Source organism: Cavia porcellus, unplaced genomic scaffold (genome assembly GCF_034190915.1).
Source record: "Cavia porcellus strain 051 isolate PalLab524CR breed Dunkin Hartley unplaced genomic scaffold, mCavPor4.1 scaffold_1, whole genome shotgun sequence".
Lineage (NCBI taxonomy): Eukaryota > Metazoa > Chordata > Mammalia > Rodentia > Caviidae > Cavia > Cavia porcellus.
Genome location: NW_026947484.1, coordinates 188983603 through 189008422, shown reverse-complemented (window position 1 = coordinate 189008422; position 24820 = coordinate 188983603). Strand labels below are relative to the sequence as shown.

General features: G+C 46.8%; 1 protein-coding gene and 1 pseudogene across 5 annotated transcripts in view; both read right to left on the bottom strand.

Annotated features, from left to right (window-relative positions):
• The window catches only part of Tbc1d2 (TBC1 domain family member 2), a 51722-nt gene that overhangs the window by 13630 nt on the left and 13272 nt on the right, over window positions 1–24820 (bottom strand). For 4 of the 5 annotated variants that reach the window (XM_005004111.4, XM_063224813.1, XM_063224810.1 and 1 more), the window contains 3 exons: window positions 23692–23810; window positions 19364–19560; window positions 4836–5231 (listed from right to left, as the gene is read on the bottom strand). In XM_005004111.4, coding sequence (XP_005004168.1) covers window positions 4836–5231; window positions 19364–19560; window positions 23692–23810 — 712 coding nt within the window. Of the gene's footprint in view, window positions 1–4835; window positions 5232–6637; window positions 6779–19363; window positions 19561–23691; window positions 23811–24820 lie in introns of those variants that run through there. The other variant, XM_023565530.2, reaches the window with a different exon arrangement.
• On the bottom strand, window positions 6785–19357 carry LOC134470489 (nuclear receptor-binding factor 2-like; annotated as a pseudogene).

Sequence of the window (24820 nt, the reverse complement as noted above, 5' to 3'; positions counted from 1 at the left end):
TCGCTGTGAGTTCGAGGCCAATCTAACTTACATAGTGAGTTCAAGGACAATGTGAACTACACAGAGACCTTGTCTCAAAACAAAAACACAAAAATGAAATCTGAAACAAAATATATCACCCATAGCCTCCTCTATTAGTGATCCACCATACCTGGTAGAGAGTGCTAGGTCTGGAGTTCAGATCCTGGCTCTAACATTCTCACCCAGCAGCTTCAGGCAGGTCCTAAACTACTCTGACTCTCTGTCTCCTTATCTGTAAAAGGGGCAAGTGCCAACTACCCACTAGGCAGCCAGGACAGTAGATGAGGAGGCCTAACACACGTACAAAACCAGTCACAAAAGGTGCTCCAGTAGTGTCTCCTTAAAGCAACACATTTAATCAGATACCTGAAGTCATGATGTAGAAATTTTTTGTTAAGGTGTTACTTTGCAAATACTGTTCTGTATTGCTAAATAAGTTTCCCAATGATCATTTATTCTGGTGCTGGGGATTAAACCAGGCCCTTGAGCATGCTAAGCATGCTACGAACTACATATCCAACCACCTTTTTTTCTAAGATACCAGGTCTTGCTAAGTTGTCCAGGCTGGCCTTGGACTTATAGTCTTCTTGCATCTGCCTCTCAAGCAGCTGAGATTTCAGGAACGTGCCACTGTGCTCAGCTCCAATGATTAATGACTAATGACTCTTCTACTGGGTGAATTTATAACTTACTTAAATCCTTTCTGCTTTTAAAATGTGAGCCTTGGTGTTTCAGTTGGTCTTGGGCTCTGAGCCCACAGCTCTCTGTGTGTGTACTGTCCATGGAAGTGGGTGGAACCTGCTGCTGGAGCACTTAAGAGGCTTGGCAAGCCTTGGAAGGGGTCACATGAGGACTTCAGCTATGGCCATGGCTCACCATCACATCCCAGAAGTCTTTCAAACAGGATGCAGGCTGTTTTCTACTGGTACCCAATCCCGAGTGTACGAGGTGCTGAGCTGGGACAGCCTTGCATGCCTGGACAAAGAAAGTACTGCTCACAGCCTATGACACTTCATCCGAGGCAGCCATATGTGCCTGGCCCCCAGTGGTTTTACCCTCTTTGGGTGGTCTGCATTCTGTCCAAGATAACCTTCAAGGACCTCCCAGTGGCTCCAATTCATACCTGAGACTGATGCACTTTGCCCAAATGACTCAACCGGATGACTCAACCCTCACGTGTCCTCACAACTCTGACGGGCTCCCCATGGTGTCTCTCACCTGGCTACCCCGTTCTCAATACCCTTGCTGTGCGCACCCTCTGCTCTCTCCTGGCCTGGAGCCTGTCACCCCCTCCCTGGCCCTGTTCCCCTCTCTAGCCATGTTCCTAGCCTGGATGACCTGACTGAGAATCCAGGCTCTGTGTCTCTCAGAAATGTTGCTGGTGAGTGCAGCTGCTTCTCTGGGCAAAGCTGTCTCCTTCCACTTTGACTCCTACTTTCTAATCCTTATGTGGCAGGGAGCTGAGGAGCCTGTGCTTACGGCACAGGGACTGACGTCCTGGAAATGGCAGGACTTCCCAGGACACGCCCCACTTCTGGGAGTCTGACTTTTCAGTTTGTCTCCTTGTATGGCCCCCTTTGCCAATCGACACACTGAACCTCCCAGCACTCCTAGAAGAAATGTTTGTCATCCCTGGGAACATAGAGGATGCCTCAGGGACCTTAAAGGGAAAGGAACTTGCCTTATGGCCAGGACACAGCAGAGGGTGACCAGGGCCAGGTCTGTGGGTTCAACAACTGTACCCTGACTACTGCACTTCCTGCCTGGTCACTCTCTGAGCTCTCCCACCTGGAGGCCACCAAACTCTAGAATCCACCGTCCAGTGAAGTCCTCCTCAGTCTCCCAGCTCGTGTAGGCAGGTTGACCTGGCAGGCAGTATAATAACAGGGCTTTAAAGACCGGCACTGGCTGCGAGCCAGCACCACTGCTGGTACAGGTTAGGGACAAAGATGGTGGGGCCACACTTCCTGCATGGCCCACCCCACCACTGAGCCCCTGGGCACATTACTTAGTTTTCCCTTTATCTGAGGGAACTGCAGGCCCACTTCAAGGGTCTCCTGGGAGGACTAGTGAGCTCATATGTGTACCCAGGATAGGGTGAGGACAATGAAGAGGGCTCCTGGGGCCCACCTGCTCCCCCTTGTTTGCAGAACTCTCCCACTGCTAATGATACGGATCCTTGCCAAATGCCCAGGACAACCAGTGAGTGCCAGGGCAGCCAGGGAGAAGAGGATCGTCCACTCCCTGGGTACCTACTCTGTGCCAGGCCCAGGCCCTGGGTCTGATCCCAGCCCCTTCAGATCAGTATTAAAGTGCTATCACTCCCATTTTACGGGTGAGGGAACAAGCTCTGAGGAGGGAAGGTCCTCCATCCTGCAGCTGGCGCAGGGTGGTGGTAGAGCCAGGACCCCGAACCCAGGTTGGTCAGCTCAGCGAGTGCCAGCAAACACTGCCCACTGCTCCATAACACACAGGCTCCTGCCTCTTTATTACCATCCCAGCCTAGCCTAGAAGTGTTCCCATTCCATCAGACTCCTAAGTCGCTCCTGGGTATTTCCAAGGCTTCTGTCATAGGAAGTACCCTGCTTCCAGTTCTAGAAGAGGCATGAGTGTCCAGACAGAGGGTGGTGTGAGCACCCTTGGAGCAGCAGTGGAGAGAGGGAAGAACTGAGCAGCACCCTCCCACTCAGCTTGTTGTCCTGCCTTGAGTGCTCTCCCTGGCTCAGAGCTGTGGGGAGGAAAAACAAGCCACAGAGCAGAGAAAAGCCACGCGACAGTGACAGCACAGGAAAGAAGACCAAGGGTGAAGAAAGGGCTCGGAAGCAGGGAGCTGCACTGCCGCCTCTGTAGGACCAGGGACCCCCCCTTAGGAAGTGCTGACGTGCCAGGGCTGGTGCTTGTGTGCAGAGACCTAGGATTCTGCTCGCTGTCTCAGGCTGTGTGACTCTGGACCAGTCACCCAGCACGAGCACAGAAGAGGAACACTAGGCTTCGGAGTCTCCCTGGCTCTAATACATTGAGACAGAATCTCAATGATTCTGTTTTGAAAATGATAGTGTCTCATCCAAGGATTAGCCAGGCCTGACCTGCTTAGCTTCCATGAGCAGAGGCAGTCAGATGCACGCAGGGTGGTATGGCCGTAACAGGAGAGTCTCAAAAACAGGGCAGGCAGGAAACATGCAACCTCTCTTCGGCCTGTCTTAAGGATGATGGGTGTTTATTTGATGGATCTTCTAAAAACTAAATTTTAAGAAGTACCTGCTACATGCAACTCTTGAAAGCACAAGACACTGGACGATGATCTAAAATGTAAGAATCACGTCAATGTGAATCGCACCTGCACAGCCTTCCCGCTGGGCTCACTGCTGAGATAAAACCCCAAGATGTGAACTTAGGACCCATGCAGGCTCCTGGCTAAGTCCATGGTGACGAGCAGCTCTCAGGCAGCCTCCTCTGCTCACTATTCACTGGCCTCTGGGCGCTTCTACTGAGGATGGGCGGGCGGGCGAGGGCAGGGCGGGAGGAAGCGGCCCACAGCACTGCAGGACGGCAGCTTCCCAGCCCTCCACCTGCATCTGTGTGTGAAAGCTTGAGTTCTGTTCTAAACTGCAAGACTCTGATTTAGACTATTAAGCAATTCTAGGCCTAGTTTGTTTTGTATCATTTTTCAGTTTTTGTAATAGGAAAGAGAATCTGGGTTTCAGGTTTTCTTCCTTTATTCTCTTTATTGAAAAACTGTATCAAGCAGGACTGGTTAGGCTACTTGACAGAGAGGTGAGAGAACTCGCCCAAGGCCAGGAGGCTAGTAGCAGGCAGGCTCTGTTGGGAGGCCTCCCACAAGGGCCCGGCTGCGGTTCCACATCCCCTGCCTCTTTCACAAGTTTCCCGAATTGTTTTCTTTTTTGCCCTCCTCCACCTTGAAAACCTGGCCCAGCCCCAACATCAGGAGCACAGGAGTCTCTAAGCTCTTACTTAGTACATCTATGTGTGACTGTGAGTGGCACCATTTGGGCAAGACCAGCCCTGGTTCTACATAGCTGCCTTTAGCAACAGTGGGAATTACGACCTCCCTGCGGCTGGTGTTCTCATTATAGCCTTCCAGAGAGAGGCTGCAGGCCACAGCAGGCATCACACCTCAACTAAAGTTTCTGCTCCCTGTGCCTCAGTGGGTCCCTGAGGAGTGGAGCAGCCTGGGGAGAGAGAAGACAGGGTGAGGCAGGGCAGGGCAAGAGCTACCCCAAAACAGGCAGAGCAGCTGCGAGGCAGGAGAAGAGACAGACGGATCAGCAGATATGAGTTCTAGCCCACTTCTAGCACCCCCAGCTCCATACAGGCCAGGCCAGCTTCTTTACTTTGCTCAGCCTCAATAGTTACTTCTGCAAAGTGGGCAGTTTATAAGTGACTGCTTCCTAGGGCTTGTACGAGGATGAAGTAACCCAGGCTGGTCTTGAACTTGCAATGATCCTCCTGCCTCAGACTCCTGAGTGCTAGGACTGCAGGAATGCACCACCATGCCCAGCTTTTATGTGTGTGTGTGTGTGTGTGTGTGTGTGTGTGTGTGTGTATGTGCGCGCCAGGGATCAAACTCATGACCTTGCACTTGCCAGGCAGGTGCTTATGCCGCTGAGTTAAATCCCTTCTTCTGAGACACGTATACTTTTCAGCAGCCCAGGATACAATGGTGAAGACAGGGAGCAAAGAGCAATTTTTCCAAATATTCCTCTTTCCACTATGACTGCTCAGACAGGGAGGCTCGTGCTCCATCTAGAAAGCCACTGGCATCAAGACAGCATCCCAGGGGTGGGAGGCCTTACCTTCAGATGCTCCATCCTCTCCTGCTGACTGAGAAGGTCCCTGTCGGCAGAGCTGGGACGCAAGTGGGGCTCACAGAGGGGCTGCGTGAAGTCCTGGGTGACCTTCTCAGACAGCCTGCAGATGACCTGCTGCTTGGCTTGGTTTTTGTCCATGAGCAGCTGCACGTGTTGCTGCAGCTCCTTCACCTCCTGCTCACGCAGGCTGACTGAGTGTGTTAAGCTCTCTCGCTCCTGCTCCAGGGCCTCCACTCTCCGGCCCAGCTCTGCGATCTGCCGCACCTGGTGCCGCACCAGCTCCAGACGGTCCTTGTCCTCAGCTGCAGCCAGATATGCGCTGGATGCCCTCTTCTCCTGCTGGGCAGCCTCCAGTGCCTTGTATAGGATCTGCACCAGCTCCTGGGGAAGGAGAAGGAGGCCCCTGTGAGCTCGGGGAAGTCCTGTCAGTGCCTACCTGCTGTTACCAGGCTTACTGACCCCAACACATACCCAGCAGTGCCCTGAGCATCTCATCCCGATTCTTATTTCCTCCTTCTCTGCCCATCCGAATGCCAGGCGGGCACAGGACTTCCCAACTAAAAAAACTCGACTTCCCAGCAAGTCACACATGGGGATAGCCAAGTGACTATTCTGCTTCAACCAAAAATAAGCAGTGATGGCAGCTTCTGGGGTGCCTCTGAAGCCACTGGGAACATGCTCCCCTGGTCCCTTTCCCTTTCCTTCTGGCTGAGAAATGGCAAGAATGAGAGCAGCCACTTTAGACCCACAAGTGACACGTGAGGATGGCAGAACAGCTTCCCACCACCTACCAGCACAGAGCAGCTCATCTATCTCTGTTTTCTTCAACACCAAGCGACAGAAGAACCTTCGAACTTATGTTAAGCCAAAGTACTTTGAGGTATCTTTGTTACAGCACTGAAGCCAAACCCTGAATTATACAAATCTGACTCAGGGCTATGCAAACTGATGGCCAGGAGAACAGAGTGAAGTTCAGCCCTCAGTCATTCAGACTCCAAAGCGTGAGCTTAGTCAGTTGCAAGACCTGAGGTGGCAGCTTTGTGGTACATAGTTATTACTCCTCTTTCTTTCTCTGTGGCAGATATTACTAATTAATCATGATATCTTTTTCTGCAATGCCAAATTGAGGTCTGAAAATTCTGCCTAATATAGCATCCAGACACTTCCAATCAGGCTGAGACAGTTTTAGAGAGGAAATACATTCGAAAACCTTATGCAAAGCCACAGACAGGCTCATTCAATCTGGTTGTGCCTAGCTCCCTCAGCTTGCCAGATAATGCCTGGGAGACTGGTGCAAGGGAGGTGCCTCAGTTTATTCCTGGGCACAGGCATTTGGTCACATGAAAAGCCCAGGTTGCTGGGCTTCCTGTTCCTAACTCTCCAACTTCCCAGGGCTCAGGCTGTCTTGCTCAAAGCTGGAAAGTGAATTCCTCTGGGCCAGGATCAGAATACCAGAAGCCAGGCAGCCCAGCAGCCAGGTCCACATGGCAGAGAGGGCCTTTTAGGCCAAGTTGCTATGCTTCCTGACAGCCTCATTTGGAAAAGCACTTTACAAGCACATCAACTATCCCCATGCCAAAGTATTTTAAAAAGGTATCAGCTGGGTAACATTTGCTAAGTAGAATTCTGTTTTGGAAGAGAACTGCTAAAGTCAGGGCTTTCTTTGAGAAATGAACAAGATCACATTAGAATGAACCTTCCAAAACACTGGCACTAATGACCATTTCCTCTCTGCTTCTCTCTCCCATCCAGCCACTCATTCACCCATTCATTCATCCAACCTTTACCAAGGATCTGCCCAGTGCAGGCCCTGTGCTAGGTGCCGGGGCCCTCAGGGGGGCAGTCATGTTCTTATCCTCCAGGACCACAGAGGTGGTGGGAGCAAAGATGAACCATGATGACGGAACAATTTAGTATGAAAGATCGAGCTAGAATAGAACAAATAAAGATAGGTTGAAAGGAGGAAAAGGAAAATTGTAATTGTACTTTTAAAAATTGCAACTTCAGGACACAAAGTTACCCAAAGTTACTCATCTCTGCTCCATATTGCTCCTCCCTACCTGTACGTCTCCCTAGGTTGGTTTGTTGTTTATTCCAGGATCATCACACCCAAATGCCTTACAATACTATAAACTCATGAGCCAGGCATAGATGTGTATGCTTGTAATCCAGGCATTCCGGGAAGCAGAGGCAGGAGTTCAAACCCAGCTGGGCAACTTAGGAAGACCCTGTCTCAAAATTTACAATGGCAGCAGAGCAGCGGGGAATGTAGTTCAATACAAAGGCCCTGGGTCCAATCAAATAAAAAAACTCCCTAGAAGTTTATAGAATAACCTAGTTGATAAGGTAAAGGGCACCAACCTGACCTTAAAATGAAGAAACAGGTCCAAAGGGTTCATAGATCAATTTTAAAGGATACTGCCAAGAACGTTTATTTACAGTAAGTCTCCACTTTATGGACATTCAATTTGCAAATTTTCACAGATATGAACAGGCCTTGCATTTGTAGATGTGACCAAATCATGAGAGTAGTGACATGTCTGCCAGCTACTATCTGTCACAGTTGTGCTGCTGCATGCTTCCTGTTCATGTGATGGTGCACAGTTGTGCAGTGCCCAGTCAGCATCCAGGGTGCCCGGAAGCCAAAGGAAAGCAGTGGGGAGCAGAGGGACTGCTGGGAAGCACAAAGCAGTGTACATGGTATGTCGGTGTCAAAGACGTGTGAGGCTCACTTTGTCAGAGTTAGGATGAGTCTGATGTTTGAATCTTTACCCAGAACAGAACTCATTTGTAAGTCAGGGACTCATTGTCTTCCCAAACTCAGAGCATAGTGCTCCTCTTGCTTGAGTTATCCACTTTCTCTTTTCTCTGATTGTATATTTCCTCTTTTTTTTTGTAATGGGGATCAAACTCACAACCTCACATTTGCTAGGCAGGCGCTTATGCTGCTGAGCTAAATCTCTGGTCCCATTTTTTTTTTTTTTTAAAACTCAATTACTTTATTGATTTCTTATAATAAATACTGCCAGTTAACATTACTTCTACTCATGTATCGTTAGAAACAAGGCTATTTCCTTGGTATTTTCAAATGATGCTGATATAACAAACAATTTAAAATATACCCCGATTAATTATGTAAACTGGAAAAGTTTTAAACAGCTTAGTTTGGCTCCTTTCTTCATAACATGGAAATATAAATATTTCTCCTGATAGTATTGTAAATAGTGCGAGTGTGGCACATGTAGTTTCATAGGTGTGCATCTTCTTTAAACAAAGTGTGTGTAACAAAATGCATGATAAAGAGTGTATTTCACATATAAGGCAGGCCCTCAGGTTACTGTTATTTAAGTTTTGCATGATCATTTATGGCATTATAGATTAATTACACATAACATATTTTTCTATGATTAAGCCCTGAACATCCAAACAGTCCTTGTGGTTTGAAAACATCGTGCCAGGTAGCCATTTGGTTTGCATGAAGAGAAAGTCAACCTCTGAGTACAGTGTGCCCTGTGGGACTCATTAGCTGTGCCAGAGAAACTGGGTCGATGGTGCGCTCCACGGTGACTGCTCACGTCCAGCCGTACCTCTCTCTCACAGAAGCCAGACGATGACAGTTCTGGGGCTGCCCTTGCACGTGGTTTTCCCTTTTTTCTTTTCTGGATTAACCATGTTACTGAATCATTTCCTCTTCCAACCGCTCTACAGATCTTCCATTTAATTACTCATAAATCCTTTCAGAATGTCCTCGGAGAGCTTTGTAAGTATAGGTTCTGGAGATGCAAAATCCATGGGAGGAAGGTTGGGTAATGGAATGTCCTTGGCTTTCCTGGTCTTTACTGAAAATTTCTGCCAGGTTAAAGAGGCTGCAGCATTTTTTATTTTTATGTTTTTGTACCAAAAAATTGAATTCAGGGCCTTGCACTTGCCAGGCATGTGCTCGTGCCCTGGCCCTACAGCATTTTCTGAATGTGGTGGTAAGTGCCACAACTATGATTTTCTGCAAAGTCAGCACCCATATCCAGCTCCTTTTCTATGGAACTTTTTAGAAGTCTGGCATTTTCAGCCTTTAGTCATTTATTTTCTTTTCCTTAATCTTTCTTTCTCAGCCACAAGGAACTCCACATGTCTCTGCAAATCTTCAGTTTTGGTTACTTGCTCTTCTATGATTGTTTTGGGGCTTTGTTTCCAATGCAGCCTCTGTTGGCTCACTCTTTGGCTGAATTAAATATAACAGTGTGCTTGGACCTATGTCAAAACCCCCTGAATTTCAGGGAGGCATTGCTCTGGGGACAGTCCATGCTTTTGAGAAAGAAGCAGGTTCTGGCCTCTGCGTCCTCCACAGAGGGTTTGTGAGATGCCTGGCGATGGGAAGTTGTGTCCTCTCCGTGTTCGGCTGGGCCTTCGGTTGCTCCTCACACTTTGCCCTCTTCCACTGCTCCTGGATGAGGAGGAGCTGTTCCATGTGGCTGTTCCTCTGCGATTTCGAGGACAAGGAGCATGCTCAGGCTGTGTCAGCTTCATGGCTTCACAAAGATACGCTGCAGCCTTTTTGTGACAAGAAAGAGCCTCTTTGTATTTTCCTGCAGCTAATAACTGGTCTGCCTGTCTGCTCTGGGATGAGCACTTGTGCATGGCCAATCTTTCCTCTCGAGAGGGTCCACCATGGCTTCTGGAAGTCTCCTCTGATGTCCCTTGAGGAGGTGCAGTCTTGGCACTTGTAGGGTGTCTGTTTCCTGCTGTTGGCTTCTCTTATTTCCTCAAAGCCTGAGTTTCCCCATATCCACTCTGCTTAGCTGCACTGGCTCTTCTTTTCTCATTCCCATCTTTCTCCATGTGCTGTAAGATGTTGCTCTGCTAGAAAACACAGCTCCCAGCAAGTATAAACCCAGTGTCAGTAAAGAATTAAAGAAGCCGAGTTTAAACTAGGAGAAGCCGGTGAAAACGGAGAAGAGAGACACAACAGACAGCTACTCGATGGGCAGGGAGCACAGGGAGGGGGAATACTCCCGAGTGCGTACTTCTTTAACTGCCTTAATGAATCTGCCCACGCCTCCCACTGACGTGTCCTGAAATTCTTTTTCTGTGATGAGACACTAACAAATCTACCCCATGAGGGGAGAAAGTTGAAGACCCAGCTCTTCTTGGGGAAACTCCTCAAAGCCTGCCAGGTGACATGAGGGCAAGGGTGTTTATAGGGTACAGAGCTAGAAAAGGGCAATACCTTCTGCATGGGGTGGAGGCATAATACCAGCACACCCTATAAATCGCAGAGCAATTTAAACAGAGCAGTGAAACCTGAGGACAGTCAGAGCTGGTCTGGCTCCACCTGAAGGAAGCTGGAACACAGCTGGAGCAAAGGTCTGGAGAAATGAGAGTCGGGTTAGAGACATGGGAACACTTGGGTGCGGCAGGAGAGTGGGGTGGGGACAGGGACTGCACACCAAACCAGAATGTCTGGAATGCTCAGAACGAAGAAGTCAGCTACCCAGGGCTGTGCTGAGAGACAGATTAACATTCCTGTGGCTCCACCAGCAGCCTAGACCACTTTTGGTTCAGCTGAGATTTGGAGATTACAGTGGGTGACTTCCTGATGAAACAACGAGACACCCCTCTTCAGACTTGCTGTGGGATCACTCTAGGTGGGCACATGTCCTCCAAAGTTGGGAAAATAGGCTCAAAAGCTCATTTCATTCCACCTGCCATCTCCTCTTTCCCCAATCTGGCTCTCAGAATCTGGGACCAGAATCTATGCACCAAATCAACACAGAGAGTGAGAGCTCCAGGCAGGCCTGTAAGAGGGGAGCGGAAATGGTTCAGGGATGGAGGAAACCTGGAGGACAGTGAGGTCCTGGAGACCTGGTCCAGCTTCCTTGCTGTCTCAGGAGGAGAAGGAAAGCTCAAAAAGGACAGTGCTAAGACTAAAGACAGTGGGCTCCAACAGAACTGGGAGGCTACCGCTTCCCCATTCTATGTGGTTCATACACTCTGTGGTAAAATGTTTCTTCCAAAAATAGAAATAACCCTTGAACACAGCAGCATTATGCAAGATACTCAAGAGGCCGGAACACTCAGGTGTGCACTGAGGTATATAAACAAGGAAATAGTACTCATCCTTAAAAAGAGAGGAAATTTTGACGTTCACTACAGTATGGATGAGTCTTTGAGGGTGATACATACCAAGTGAAATAAGCCAGTCCCAAAATGATAAGTACTTTATGATTCTACTAGTATTGTTCGGGGAAACCAATTTCTATTGCAGAGATACAAAATAGAAGGGTGGTTTTGGGGAGCTGAGGTAATGGGAATGGCAGGTGGAGAATTATTAATGGGTTCAGGGCTTCAGCTTGCAAGATGGAACTGTCTTGGAGTGCTTCTGCACAACAATGTAGAAACACTTAACACTATCAATGTGGACACAAGGTGACTTTATATGTATTTATTTTATGTATATTTGGGTGACCCTGGAGATTGGACCCAGGACCTTGTACATGCTAGACAAATGCCACCACTGAGCCACATCCCCAGCCCTGTTACGTACTTTTAAATCGCAATATAAAATGGGGTGATTGTTACAAAAATGCAATGCAAACAGATGAGTACTATACATTTTTTTTAGACAGGGTCTCACTATGTAGTAATGTAACAAACATTGAAATCAATACAAAAAAAATCCATTCTGAACAAATGCTTTTAAAAAATGCAAGTAACTATATTGTTTTTTTCTGGCCACAAAAATTCATGCTTCTTACAAAAATTTTTTTGACTATATAAGATTACCCCTTAGAAAGAACATTAACCTTAGATACATTCTCAGAGAGCTTTAAAATACATATAAAATAGATATACCCTTAGTTTATTAGCAAAGTCTCAAAAAAACTATAACCTGTTAAAATGCTGATTTATTGCTACTTTTGTTAGGACTCATGGGTGTTGGCAGGTGCCATGAGAGCAGGCCAGAGATTGGTAGAAAATGAGTTAAATCCCTGCACTAATTCTTAAAAACAGAAAAGCTGATAAGAGACATTCTCAATACCTCTCAACAGAACTGCTGTTCATCAGTCTCAGATTTTTTAACTGATAAGAAGCCATCATTTTATTATACTTTAAAAGCTAATATTTAAAAAAATCTTTGTTTTAGTAAAGTGTTGCTTTTTACCACTAAAATTAAGGTAAGTGGTTCTGAGAGAGGTCAGGTGAAGGATCACTGGCTGTGGAATTACACAGGCCTCATGCATGGATATGGACAGAGTCTGAGCATCCCCTAGGGGTTCATGTATTGAAATTTGATACCCACTGTGACATATTACGAGGAACTTAATCTGACTATTTTTGTTTAGATTTATGGCCTTTTGGGACTGATAAGGATTAGGCAAGGTTATTAGGGTGGAGGGCTTGTGATTGAATCCTGGTAGTTCTGTAAGACAGACAGAGACAGAGAGATGGAGAGAGAGAGAAAGAAATAGACAGACAGAGATAGATAGAGAGAGAGAGAGAGAGAGAGAAAGAGAGAAATGGAGCAGACAGACACATTTAAGTGTTCCCAGTCTCTCACTGGGCGATGCCCTGTATGTGTCTGTACTCTGCCAGCTAGAGGGCCATTCCCAGATGTGATATCTCAACCTTCCAAAAACGTGTACTAACATAGAACCCTCCTTTATAAAGTAGCCTATCTCATATATTTCATCATAGCAACAGAAATATACTAATAAGCTGGGGTTTAGCTCAGCAGTATAAGTGCCTGCTTGGCAAATGCGAAGTCGTGAGTTCGATCCGCGGTACAAAAAAGAAAAGTACTAACAGTCTCTATTCTAGATCCATGAAGGTTTATCTAAGTTGGCCTCAGCCTGGTTACTTCAGTGAATCCTAGCTTTCTTATTATTGGTATGGAGATAAAGACACTTATTCTGTGCAGTTTCTTAAAGGCAAGAGAGAAAATGTACCAGGAGTTCCCCTTCCATGCAGCAACAGCTAAGGGGTCTCCTAACCCTCCCTCCATGGTGTCGGGCCCCAGTATGTGTGTGTTGGGGGGCATACCCTGAAGTCACTGGCTGGAGATGTAAGGAAGGGGCCATATATTGTCCCAATCAAGTTTCCTAAATAAATTATATGCCTTTACCAAGTAATCCTGAATGAGCAAAAACAGCTCCAGAGGGCCCCAGGCAGGGTCCCCAAGGGTTCAACTTTCCTGGCAGCCAACAGATGGTCACCACCACCGATAGGAGCCAGCCATCTGTGGAGCAGAAAGCCTTCAGGCTGGGCGTGGTCTGTCAGCTTGAGGGTCTGAGTCACCTGGCCAACCAGCCATCTGGTGCTACCTCCTGGAGCCCAAATCTCCCATGGGGCCTGCACTGCCGTGCTGGGATAGATAATGGCTTAATGGGTATCAGAGTTACCATGGAGCTTCAACACAACACTAGTGAGCACAGAGAGTTCACTCATGTTTCTCAAAGAGCAGTCTTAGTATTTAGGTGTGTCAGTGGGCCACAGATCATGCATAGAGGGAGCCAGGGGGTGAGGAGTGCCCTGGACATAATACACAAGGGAAAGGAGACCCACGCTCAGTCCTGACTTTTCCCAGGGAGTGATAAGGATTACCAGACTGCTACCCAGTTTGGTAACAAGGTGTCACCCAGCTTATTTGAGTCCCACTGCATGGCATGATAAAAAGTCAGAGGTTTTGGAGGCAGACAGACTAGAGTCTGAACCCTAACTCAACACCTAGGAGCCCTGAGCAGAAGCTCCTAGATCTTCAATTTTCTCTTCCTGTGACTCTGTCCTAAGAACTAGAGACAACACATGGAAAACACTGACACTGTATAATTACTGTGTTTTTATCTTCTCTTCCCCATTGGATGGGGAGGTCCCTAAGAGCAGAGAACAACTGAGTTTGAGATGCAAATTCTTATACAGTCACTAAGTCATTGGTAATGGCCACCTGGCTGGCTAAACCAGGACAAGACCCCTGTTCCCATGTATTCCTGAAACTAGAAGTATACAGAAGGTGCCTTCTTTTCCCACTAAAAAGATACAGGAAAGCATCTTGCAGGTATGGTCCCTGGAAGTCCAGGGGCTGTTTTTTCACTAATGAATTGGTCTCTGAGAGTCTTGGATGAGCCATTTCACACTCAGCACATCTAGTGCCTAAGCACCAGACACCCAGGTGGTGAGTGGCCTCCTCAGCCCTGCCTTCTTCTGTTTCACTTTCAGGCCAAAAGCCAACCTCCTCCACCCTTCCCCTCTGGCTTTCCATCTGGGCTACAGATAAAATCCCATAGCTATCAGGGCAAAAGTAAATGAAGACATAGGCTCCCTGAATTACTGTTAAGGCCCCCAGAGCATGTTTCCTACAGGTTCTGATAAAAACACTTCAACAAGCTCTCAGAGCCACTCAGGGGGACAACTTGCCCTCAGAAGGTGGGAAGGAATCAGCACTGAGGGCCATGAAGCCATGGTTAATACCCTAAATGTGCTGATCAGCTAGGGGTGTTAGGCATGGGTCTCCCCACAAGATTCCAATAACACAAGAGGAAATAGGCTAGAGAAGGTATGGGACCTGCACTGATTGGAATCTGGGTCTGTGCTATCTCTCATGAAGGTCTGTGCTTGGAACAGTACATTAAATTGCAGTGTATATGTGAGACGCATGAAGTCCCCAAGTCTACTTAGCCTCCTGTTATGGTTTGCATCTAGATAGCCCTCCAAGCCTCATGTAGTCCTGAATGTGGCTGAATCTAGTGTTTGTGATTGATTCATTGTCTAGCACTGGGATTAACGGTGTGAGTGCTGTAACCACCAAGGAGCCAACATACAGTGTAAGGGTGGGAGGAAGGTGTGTTTTTGCTCTTCTTGCTCAGTTAGCTCTTGTTGTTTGCAGTGGCCATGAACAGTTGCCCCGCCACACCATCCTGCCTTGGAGCCAACTGAGTATGGACTGAAACCTCTAAAACTGTAAGAAACAAATCTTTCCTTCCTTCATGTTGGGCATTAGGTATTTTGTTTCAACAATGAGAGGAAAGTAACTGAGACAGAATTTGGTACCAGGAGTGGGGTCACTGCTGTGACTGTACCTGACATGTGGTTCAAAAGCCTTTGTAGGAACAGTCTGGAAAGGTTTGGAGATGTTGCCTGAAAGAGTGGCACTGGAACAGCTTAGGCTGTTCTGTAGGGGAGAATTTAGTCAGAACTCAAGAGACCAGGTTTACAGAAAGCCTGCTGGTAAAGACCAGGTTTGGGAGGTTTTTGCTGGGAAGAAGGACTGCATTGGTTGTTGGACTCCATATGATGTGTATTATGCCTTGGCAGAAAGTTTGTCTGCATTTTGTTTGTGTCCAGACTTTGCCTGAAACTGAGATTAAGGGTGATGGACTGTTTAATCTGGCAAAAAAAAAAAAAAAAAGTTTTTTCAAAGCAGTTGAATGTTGAGGTGGTAGCATGGCTATTGCTGGCTTTTAGCTATTTATGTTGCAAATCAAGAGCAAAGAGCCCAGCAGGGTGATTTAAAAGGTTGTGAGTTTGGCCAAAAGGAAAGCTCCAGTAAAGCTATGGGCTGTAAAGACAGGGCTGAGACCTTGATTGCAGAGAAGGAACAGAGAAATAAAAAAGATGGCTTGGGGGCATCCCGGGAAGCAGCAGGTTTCTATCCTTCACAGCCTCAAAACTGCAAAAGTGAAAGACTTTGCTTAGAGGAGAAAGCTGCAGAGTGCTGTGTTCCAGAATGGCAAGAGGCCACAGGAGGTTGCAAAATGGTGGCGGCTGCACCAGATTCCAGAATGGTGACAGCATAAAAAAAGCTGTTCCTCACAATCAGGTTAAGAGTGCTCAGTGATCCAGGCACTCTACTCCTACAGCCAAGAAAGACCAAAGGCTGGCTACTGCTCCAGTTGGCAGCAGATCTTGGGCACTGGTTTCAGGAGAGTGAAGAATGCACAAGTTCTGAGAGCAATGCAGCTTCCACCCTGATTTCAGAAGGCTGGGAGAACAGGCCGTTGTCCCCCTGAGAGGGCAATGTATGAAGCTGTGAAAATGAAACCAAAGGTACAATGGAGACCCCAGAAGTTTGGAAAAGCCAGGAACATGAACCACCAAGGAAAGCTGCAAGACTGAGCAGAAGGGGCTTAAGAAAGGAGCCGCAGGAGCTGAAACTCCAGGAAGTGCTGCAAGGGTGGAGTCATTCAAGTCTTTTGGAGCTTGCAGCCAGATTGTTTCAGATGCTGAGTGTGGAACTCCTGGACTTAGAAATTTGCTCTGCTGGATTTTGGACTTGCTTTGGTTCCAATGCTTTATTTTTAGTTTTATTTTTTGGTACCAGGAATCAAGTCACAACCTCACACTTGCTAAGCAGACGCTTATGCCATTGAGCTAAATCCCTAGCTTGGTTTCAGTACTTTGTATTCTCCTGTTTATAACTTTTGAAATGGTAATGTTTATCTTATGCCATTATATGTTGGAAGTGTTTAACTTTGTTTTCATTTGTACATGGGCTTGCAGCTAAGAGTTTGCCTTAGATCTCAGAGGAGTCTTAGGACTTGGACTTTTCAGCAATGCTGAAACTGTTAGGACTTTGGCAACTCTTAGAGATGAACTAAATGTCTTTTGTATAAAAGATGTGCATGAGACTTTGGGGGGCCATAGTGGAATACTATGGTTTGTTTCTGGGTGGCTCCCCAAGCCTTGTGCAATCATGAATGTGGCTGAATCTGGTGTTTGTGATTGGTTCATTGTCAAGCACTGGGATTGATGGTGTAAGTGCTGCAGCCACTCAGGGGTGGAGCCAGCATACAGTGTATCGGTGGGAAGATGTGTTTTTGCTCTTTTGCTTAGTTTGCTCTTGCTTTGTGCTGTGCCATGAACAGCTTCCCTGCCACACCATTTGCCTTGCAGCCAACAGAGTATGGACTGAAACCTCTAAAACTGTAAGAAATAAACCTTTTCTTTCTTCATGTTGGGCAACAGGTATTTTGTCTCAACAATGAGAGAAATGTAACCAAGATACCCCAAATCAAAGGCAAAACCACAGGCTCATTCTTCCTATCCTCTGCCCCAGAATATAGTCCTGGTTTACTGGGAATTACCTAGTTTCCTTTTTTTTTTTTTAATCCAAATTTCTAATTTTTTTTTTTTGGTCTTTTTGAGATACGGTCTCACTATGCAGTTCAGGCTGGTCTCAAGCTCAATTGGCAGCCCACGCTGGTCTCAAACTTGCACATGATCTTCATACCTCAGGCTCCCGAGTGCTAGGATTACAGGCATGTGCTACCATGCCTAGCTAAATCTAGATTTCCAAAGGCCTAAACAACTTTTCCTGATCTTTCTCTAGAATGCATGAGACCTGCCTATGTATGGCACACAAGGTGACTTTGCAATTTGTAACTACATGTTTAGGTTTTGGTTGCTCAGTGCCCATCTCTGCCATGAAATGTGAGTCCTGCAGTGTTGGCTTGAGTACTTGGCTCACTGTTTTCCAAGCACCTACAATATGTATGTGCATAACAGACCCTCAGGAAGACTTGCTGAAGCCCTTTAATCATCTGTTGCTCCATTAACCACATGAAGCAACTTCCAGGAATGAAATCTCTCTGTTGCTTCCCTTCCAGGAATGAAGTTTCTGTTGCTTCCCCTAAAATCAGCTCACAGTGGCAGGAAAAGCTGAGAAAGGGCAAAACTTTTTTGGATTGTCTTTTCCAAAAATAGAGTGGAAAGGACAAGAAATATAAAGGGAAAAGGTTCTGACAACTCAGGCTCCTTCCCATTGGTCCTCACAAAGTGTGCTTCTCTGGGTGAAGCAGGCTAGCGCTTCAGTTGAATCCAGGTACCTTTCTCTTTGGCTTCCTTTTTTTCCTGATCATTTTCCTTGACACATTTCAGGATGTTATCCCAACGCTGAGTGTTTAATATGCTCCACATGCACATTAATCCTCTGGGCAAGTGTCTTGCCTTTAACTTGTTTACTGTAGTGCCAACACCATGCTAGGTGACACTGTAGGCTCTTCCTGTTTTGCCATGGTAACATTTGTGTGGCATTCCTTTTTGCACAGTATCCTTACCCTTGATGTCCACAATATCACCTTTTTGTGTAGATTAACATATATACATGGCCAAAGGTACAGCTTCATGCTTTCTAAAAAGCCTAGGGAACATATAACTGGATTCCTCTCCTCTTTCCCTTTGTGTTTGTCATTTTGGCAAATTACTGGAAGACAGTGGTTGCAGATAAGCTGAGGCTGCAGCTCAGGCCATTCAGTACCTAACTGGTGGCTAAGTATTCTAGGCTCTACTTAAAAGTAAAAAATCATCCTGTGTGTAAGGATGGTTTTCTTACACACAGGTATGGTACCTTTACCTCAGAAACAAATATTTTGAGCAGATTTTCATTCTACCTAGTTAACTGTGTCAAGTCTTTACTCTTCAGTGTTTTCCTTGTGGAAAGGTATTGCTGAGGTATTGTGTAGGTGTATACCCAAATGGCCACAGGTTTATGAAATACCTTTATTGGCTTGATCTTGTAAATCACTATGGGAAAGGATTATCAAAATAAAATGGAAGTCCATTTCAGTTAAATAAGTTGTTTAAAGCAATATATATATATATATATATATATATATAGAGAGAGAGAGAGAGAGAGAGAGAGAGAGAGAGAAAGAGAGAGAGAGAGAAGATTCAGCAGTAAATAAATAACACAGTTTTCCAGCCTGAGTCTTCTGGGGCTGAGATCAAGAAGGAAGCAGAAAAGGACTGCGGGCAACCAATGCTAAGGACACCAGACCCTCCGTGGAACCAGCGCTGCCCTCCAAGCCTGGTCCCATGCTCGGGGATTATGGTAACAACTGTGCAAGCATCATCACTCTTATTGTGCTCAGCTGAGGCCCCATCCAGTGCTATAGCCCTCTGCATCCCTGCCATGTGATCTCTGGATTTAAGCACAATTTACTCTCTGTGTATAGGATTTTGGAGTAATTTTAACATCTCTGGGTGTGTGAGATCTGTTTTCCACAATGACCATGTAGCAGTTCTATAACTCCTGAAATAAACTCACTTTACCAAATCTAAATTTCCTAATCTATCACTGTTCCAAAGGCTCAGGCCTAGGGCCACTCTCTGCCAACTTTCTCTGTCCTGCACAGTCCTTCAGATATCTGCACCCACTAAGGCCAGATTTAAGACTCCTCCCCTCCATCAGTGACCCCTCCCAAGGCCCTGCATCCAGATTCCTCCTGTAAGTCCTGCCTCTTTGGGTGGTGGTCTAGCTCACCCATATATTTCCAGGAAGGGTTCATGAGACAACTATTAAAGTGGGTCTCCAAAAGTCCCCCCCTTGATGGCCTTTTGTCACCTAGTTTGAAATGCTCCTGAGAAATCAACAGTGCATTTCCAATCTTCCAAAGTTGGTCATTTTTAACAACCATAGATAGCCTGAGCCAGCTAGGCTGGTATATCATACAAAGCTGTGTGCAAAGTTGCAAGCCCAGGGACTCCCTGGGAGCTGGGGACTCCAGGGAAAGGTCAGTGCTCACCTTCTGAGACTTTAACTCCTTAGTGAGCACCAGCACCTGCTGTTCCAAGGCCACCACTTTCTCCTGAGCTGTCCGATGACGCACCAGCCCTTCGGAAAAGAACGGGAAGGTGGTGCTCTGATGCTTGGTCTTCTGCGGGAGACTGGCAGGCAGAGAGGATTTGTGCACAAGCTTTGGAGAATCTGCTGGTTCCTTCCCTGCACAAGAAGAGAGACACTGAGCTCAGGATCACCACCAGTGGTTCTCAGAGGAAAGGCTTTGCTTCCAAATTACCTGCGTGACTCTTAACATGCAGATGGTTGGGCCCTAACCAGAGGCTTTGACTCAGTGGATGTGAGGTGGTTTCAGAGTCTGCATTTCTACAAAGTTCCTCTCTGATACTGTCATGGTGTCCAGGGCTCATGCTTTGAGGTGCACTGGACTGTGCACACTGTGCTGGTCACCTAAACTGTCATGCCCTTCCCCACCATCTGACCAGCAGGGATCTCTCATCCCATCCTGCTGGGTCTTAAAGATGCTGGTTCTTCCTGCACTAGCCCTGCAAAATGTCTTATTTTTTACTTGAGGATCCCTGGATAACTTTCAAAGCAAGTATGTTTCTAGGAGCATAGACTGCATTATCAGTATTCTGCATTCTTGCCCCAGGCAATAGCTCAAATATAAAATAGCTCTTAATTGGAATTAATTAATTAGGTACTAAAAATTGAAGCCAAAGAGTTCACTCAGAGCTACATCTCTTGCATTTTTTATTTTTGAGATGGGGGTTTTACTAAATTGTCTTAGCTAGACTCAAACTTGAAATCTCCTGCCTCAGTCTCCCAGAATGCTGGGATTTCGGGTTGTGCTACCATGTCTGCTCTAATTTGCTTCTTACTACCAGCTAAATTAGGAGTTTTATTTCCCTCAGTTAACTGCCTTGAAGCTTCATTATCCTTTTATTTTTTCCGGAGCAAGCACCAGCATCCGACAGATCACACACCAGATCGAGTCTGCAGTCCGCTTTTGGGAGGTCAAGTTTTACTGGAACACAGTCACGCTGTGACTCATTTGATCACAAATGGTGACCAAGGATTTTGGCTACTTTTACTTTTACAAAGGCAAAGCTGCACACCTGCAGTCTATGGCCACCAAGCCTCAACTATTTACTATCTGGTGCTAGACAGAAGACTTGCCAAGTACTGTCTTCAAGTCACTGAACTGTATTCTTAAGTGCAGTGTTAGAGAATCACTCCGCTTGGCCGCTGTGTCTCACCTGGCTCCTAATCTGTACTTTGGGACTCTGCCAGGAAGTTGCATCATGGACATTTCACAGCCTGCTTATATTGTCAAGGGATATGGACACACTTGTTCACACAAGACACACGTCACACTCGTTACAAGGCCCAACTGAGAAATTCCCTCCAGTCCCCTTGCACGTCCCTAAAACACTCTGCTTCATCTAAGAAAATACATGTAATATATTGATGGGAACAAACCAGTTCCTTGCATCTCCCACTTTGCCCTGGCTGCAGAGGAACTCAGAGCCACATTTGTGGCCCACCTCTTTTTCCTCCATGTGACGGAGTCCAGGGCCTTTGCATTGAGCTACATCCCCAGTCGTTTTAAAATTTCTTATTCTGTCCCTAAATCACCAAGTTTCCTAGGTTGTGCTCAAACTTGTCTCCTGCCTCAGCCTGCCAGAATGCTGGGATTGCAGGCTTGTGTGTCACCATACCTGGCTTGCTACCTGCTTTGACACACTCTCTGGCATATTACCTTGATGCTATCTAAACTTCCTAGCCCAAATGACTCATTTATTTTTCCCAACAGGTACTTCAGTAAATGACTGCCAATCCTTCCGGAACTTAGATGCTAAGGTATTAAAGATAAGGATGTGATAGGATTCTAGAACAAGGGAGAGTGAAGGCTTAAAAGAAGGGCTAACTTAAGTATCTTCTCTCTGCAGACCAGGCTGGGGTGAGCAGATAAGGAATGACTTCAGTAGGCAACAGGAGCCCCATCACTCTTGGTTTTGGTGACCTCACTCCAGGCCTATGAGACATCCAGCTGCACCAGGTGCAAAGTGGGATGTGGAGCTCAGCTCCATCCTCTGTGCTGTTACAGAGTCCTGGGGAGTAGACCTGCAGTGCCTGGAACACGAGCCTGTCCACCAACCCTGAGGATAAGCAGAAGAGGCACCATGCCCATTTCATAGCTGGGGAAAGCACGGTCTCAGGTAGTGGTTTTCAACAGGTACACTAGGATTTGATGGATTGGTTCAGAGCTGACAGGAGGGCGGAGCAGGCCAGGAGGAGCACAGGAGGCCAGACTCCTTCCTGTACCTGCTCAGCTCTGTCTGCGCTGTGTACTAGATTTAGTGTGTGCTGGGGGTGGAGACAATAAAGATGTACAAATGTTCCTCAGTTTATGACAGGATTATTTCCTGATCAATTCACTTCAGGGTGGGAACAGCATGAAGGGAAAAGGAATGTAGTTCACCTCACCTACCTAGTTGCCCTCCTAACTCGGCACCACAGTGCCCCGGAGAGGGTCAGTTGTTTCCCTTCATGAATACATGACTGATTACATGATTACATGAGCTATGGTTTGCTGCTACCATCCGACCATCTGACATCCAGAGAGTCTTGCAAAATTTTCAAGCCTGGGAGACCATCCAAAATCAAAACTCATAGCTTACAGTATAGCTCAGTGGTACAGCACTTGTGTAGCATACAGGGTGCCCTGGATTTGACTCCCAGCACTGGAAAAAAATTGAAATTCCAGGTAAAGTTCCCACTGAATTCACGTTGCTTTTGCACTGTTGTAAAGATGGAAACGTTACAGTGGTTGGGTCAGTGTGGTTCAGCATCATCTGCAGTTTGAAAAATCACTGACTTAGATGAGGCATCAGGGAGCATAAGGGGCCAGAAGGCTCGGCTTGAATTCTGGTTTTGTCATTCACTGTGTGGCCATGAGCAAGTCAGTCCCCTTCCTCATGCCTTAGTTTCCTCATTTATCAAGCACGGAGAAGGGCAGTGTCTATGGTGCCATTTGCTGTAAGCGTTCAGCAGGTCCTGTGGGGTAAGTGCTGAGCCCATGCATGGACGGAACCTGAAGTTCTCCTGCTAACTGAAAGGTGCCAGTCGCAAAGGAGCATGTATGACAGAGTCCTCACACGGGTAACACCCATACAGACAGCAGATCAGTAGCTGCTAGAGGCTGCAGAGAGGTGGTGATTGGTACCGATGGCTATGGGATATAAAGTTTCTCTCTGGGGCCATAAAAATACCCTGACATTGATTAGAGCGATGGTTACACAGCTCTGTGGTGTACTGAAATCCACAGGATGGTGCACCTTAAATGTGTGAATTATACGGTAAATGAATTACGTTTTAATAGAACTATTACCAAAAAAGTGCTTAATGTAGCTTCTCACAAAGCAACTGCCATGAAGGTGGTAGTTTGAACATTATTACTGTTGCTTTGATACAGCATGGACTTTCCTGTAGGCTGGTCACTCTGCTCTCTGGGGGCCTCCTGGGTACTGATTTCTCCAAAGTGGCCCTTGGTTTGCCATAAGAAGACTCCAGGTACTTCCCTAGCCAGTCTCCTCCCAGTACTTCTGAAGTGAAATATAATATGTCCCAGGGGCACTGATGTCAGGCTCTGGGAAGCCCCTCTGATGGTGTGGGTCACTTATATTTTGTGATAGAAACAATGAAATGCTATGCTGACTTAACTAACTCCGGAAGGCATTTTTATGACCTTTCCTTTATAAATTAACAAATGAAGAAAGAAAACAATGAGAACAGTATTTGTATTTATTACTTCAAGAACCATTACTAAGGGGTTCAGCTGGGGAGATGAAAGGTTTTGCAGGTAGATGGGGTGATCACTGCACAACAGCGTGAATGAATTAGTGCTACCACACAGTACATCAAAAAGTGGTAAAAAGTAAATTTTGTTTATCAGAGTGAAAACCTAATCACTCCTTAACCTGTAGAAACCCAGACATGACCTGGGGAGGTGCACCTCTGGCACAGCGAACTGAGTGTTTGTGGGAACCCGAACACCATTCCGGGGTGGAAGCCCTAGCCCCCAGTGTGGCAGCATTAGAAGGTGGGGTTTGGGGGCTGAGTGGAAGAAGAGGAAGGCATCAGCACCTTCCCTCTCCCCCACGACCGTGAGAAGTGCTGTCTACTGTTTCAGCCACAGTCACCCACGGAAGTTTGTTCAGCGGCAGCAGGAGACGGAGCCGCCCCTCCCACACTGGCTGGCAGAGAGGAGAGAGGGCACTCATTCTGGGCCAGGGGCCTGCTCTCGGGAGCTCACACCTGGTCAGAGCTTACCTGGGGCGCTGGAGTTAGGGGCCGAGGGCTGCTCCCCGCTCTGTGGAGACTCTTCCACGAGAGAGCCAGGGGTGGCTCCTTGGGCGTGCTTGTTGCCACAGATGGTGTGCATGGTGTTTCTGAAAGGAGAAGTGAGGCGTGTGAGCTCACAGCCCCTCTGCCCTCTCAGGGCTCACTCCACTGAGATGCCTCAGGTATCTGCGTTATGTACCCAAAATCAGGAGCCACTCTGGGCCCCCAGTCCCTTCTCTTTCTCTTTTAGCCCTCTCCACATACTCTGTTCCTATAACCTCACTGACAGACACCTAGAACAGTGCCTGAGATACAGGAGGTATTTCATACATGTATGTTGAACACATACTGAACGGACTTGGTAAACCACAGTTCCTATAACCACCATCTGGTCTTGGAACTATTGGCTCCAGAGCTATCAATGGCTCCAGTTCGCCCAAGATATATTACATTATCTTGTGGCATCTTCCTCCCTTTGCTCTCCTTCCCCACTCAGATCTGTCCTCTCTGCAGTCTCAGCTTCCAAGGAGCTTACTGTACCTCATGCTACCCCTTGTTCAACACTTATGTGGGCTGAGCCTCACAGTGTCATTTCTTCAGCACTGGGCTCTGAGAACCCAGCACTGGAGGAGGCATACCCAGAATCCAGGGCCAGTACAGGAAGTAACTACGTAGCACCAAAGGCTGGCCTGAGAACACACAACACAGAAAAACTCATAGTGGGCCAGATGGAAAGACAGCTCAACTGAGTTAATTTTTCCCTACAAAGAGGTAAAAACATGTGTATTACCAAATTAATACAGGAGGGAGAAAAAGAATGGAATTTACTAGGTCAGTTGTTTCAAACAACAGATTGTCCACTGGGAGGATTATAAAATTCATTCAGTGTCATTAGCAGCATTTAAAAAATAAGCACTGGGTGTGGTAGTACATGCCTGTAATCCCAGCACTTGGTAGGCTGAGGCAGGAGGATCTTCACGAGGTTGAGGCTGGCCTAGGGCTACATAATGAGTTCAAGGCCAGTCTGAACTAGAGTGAGACCCTGTTTCAAACAAAACAAAACAAACCAGAAAATATCATAGTGCATTTCATCTAGCTAGGGTCTATGCTTTCTGAA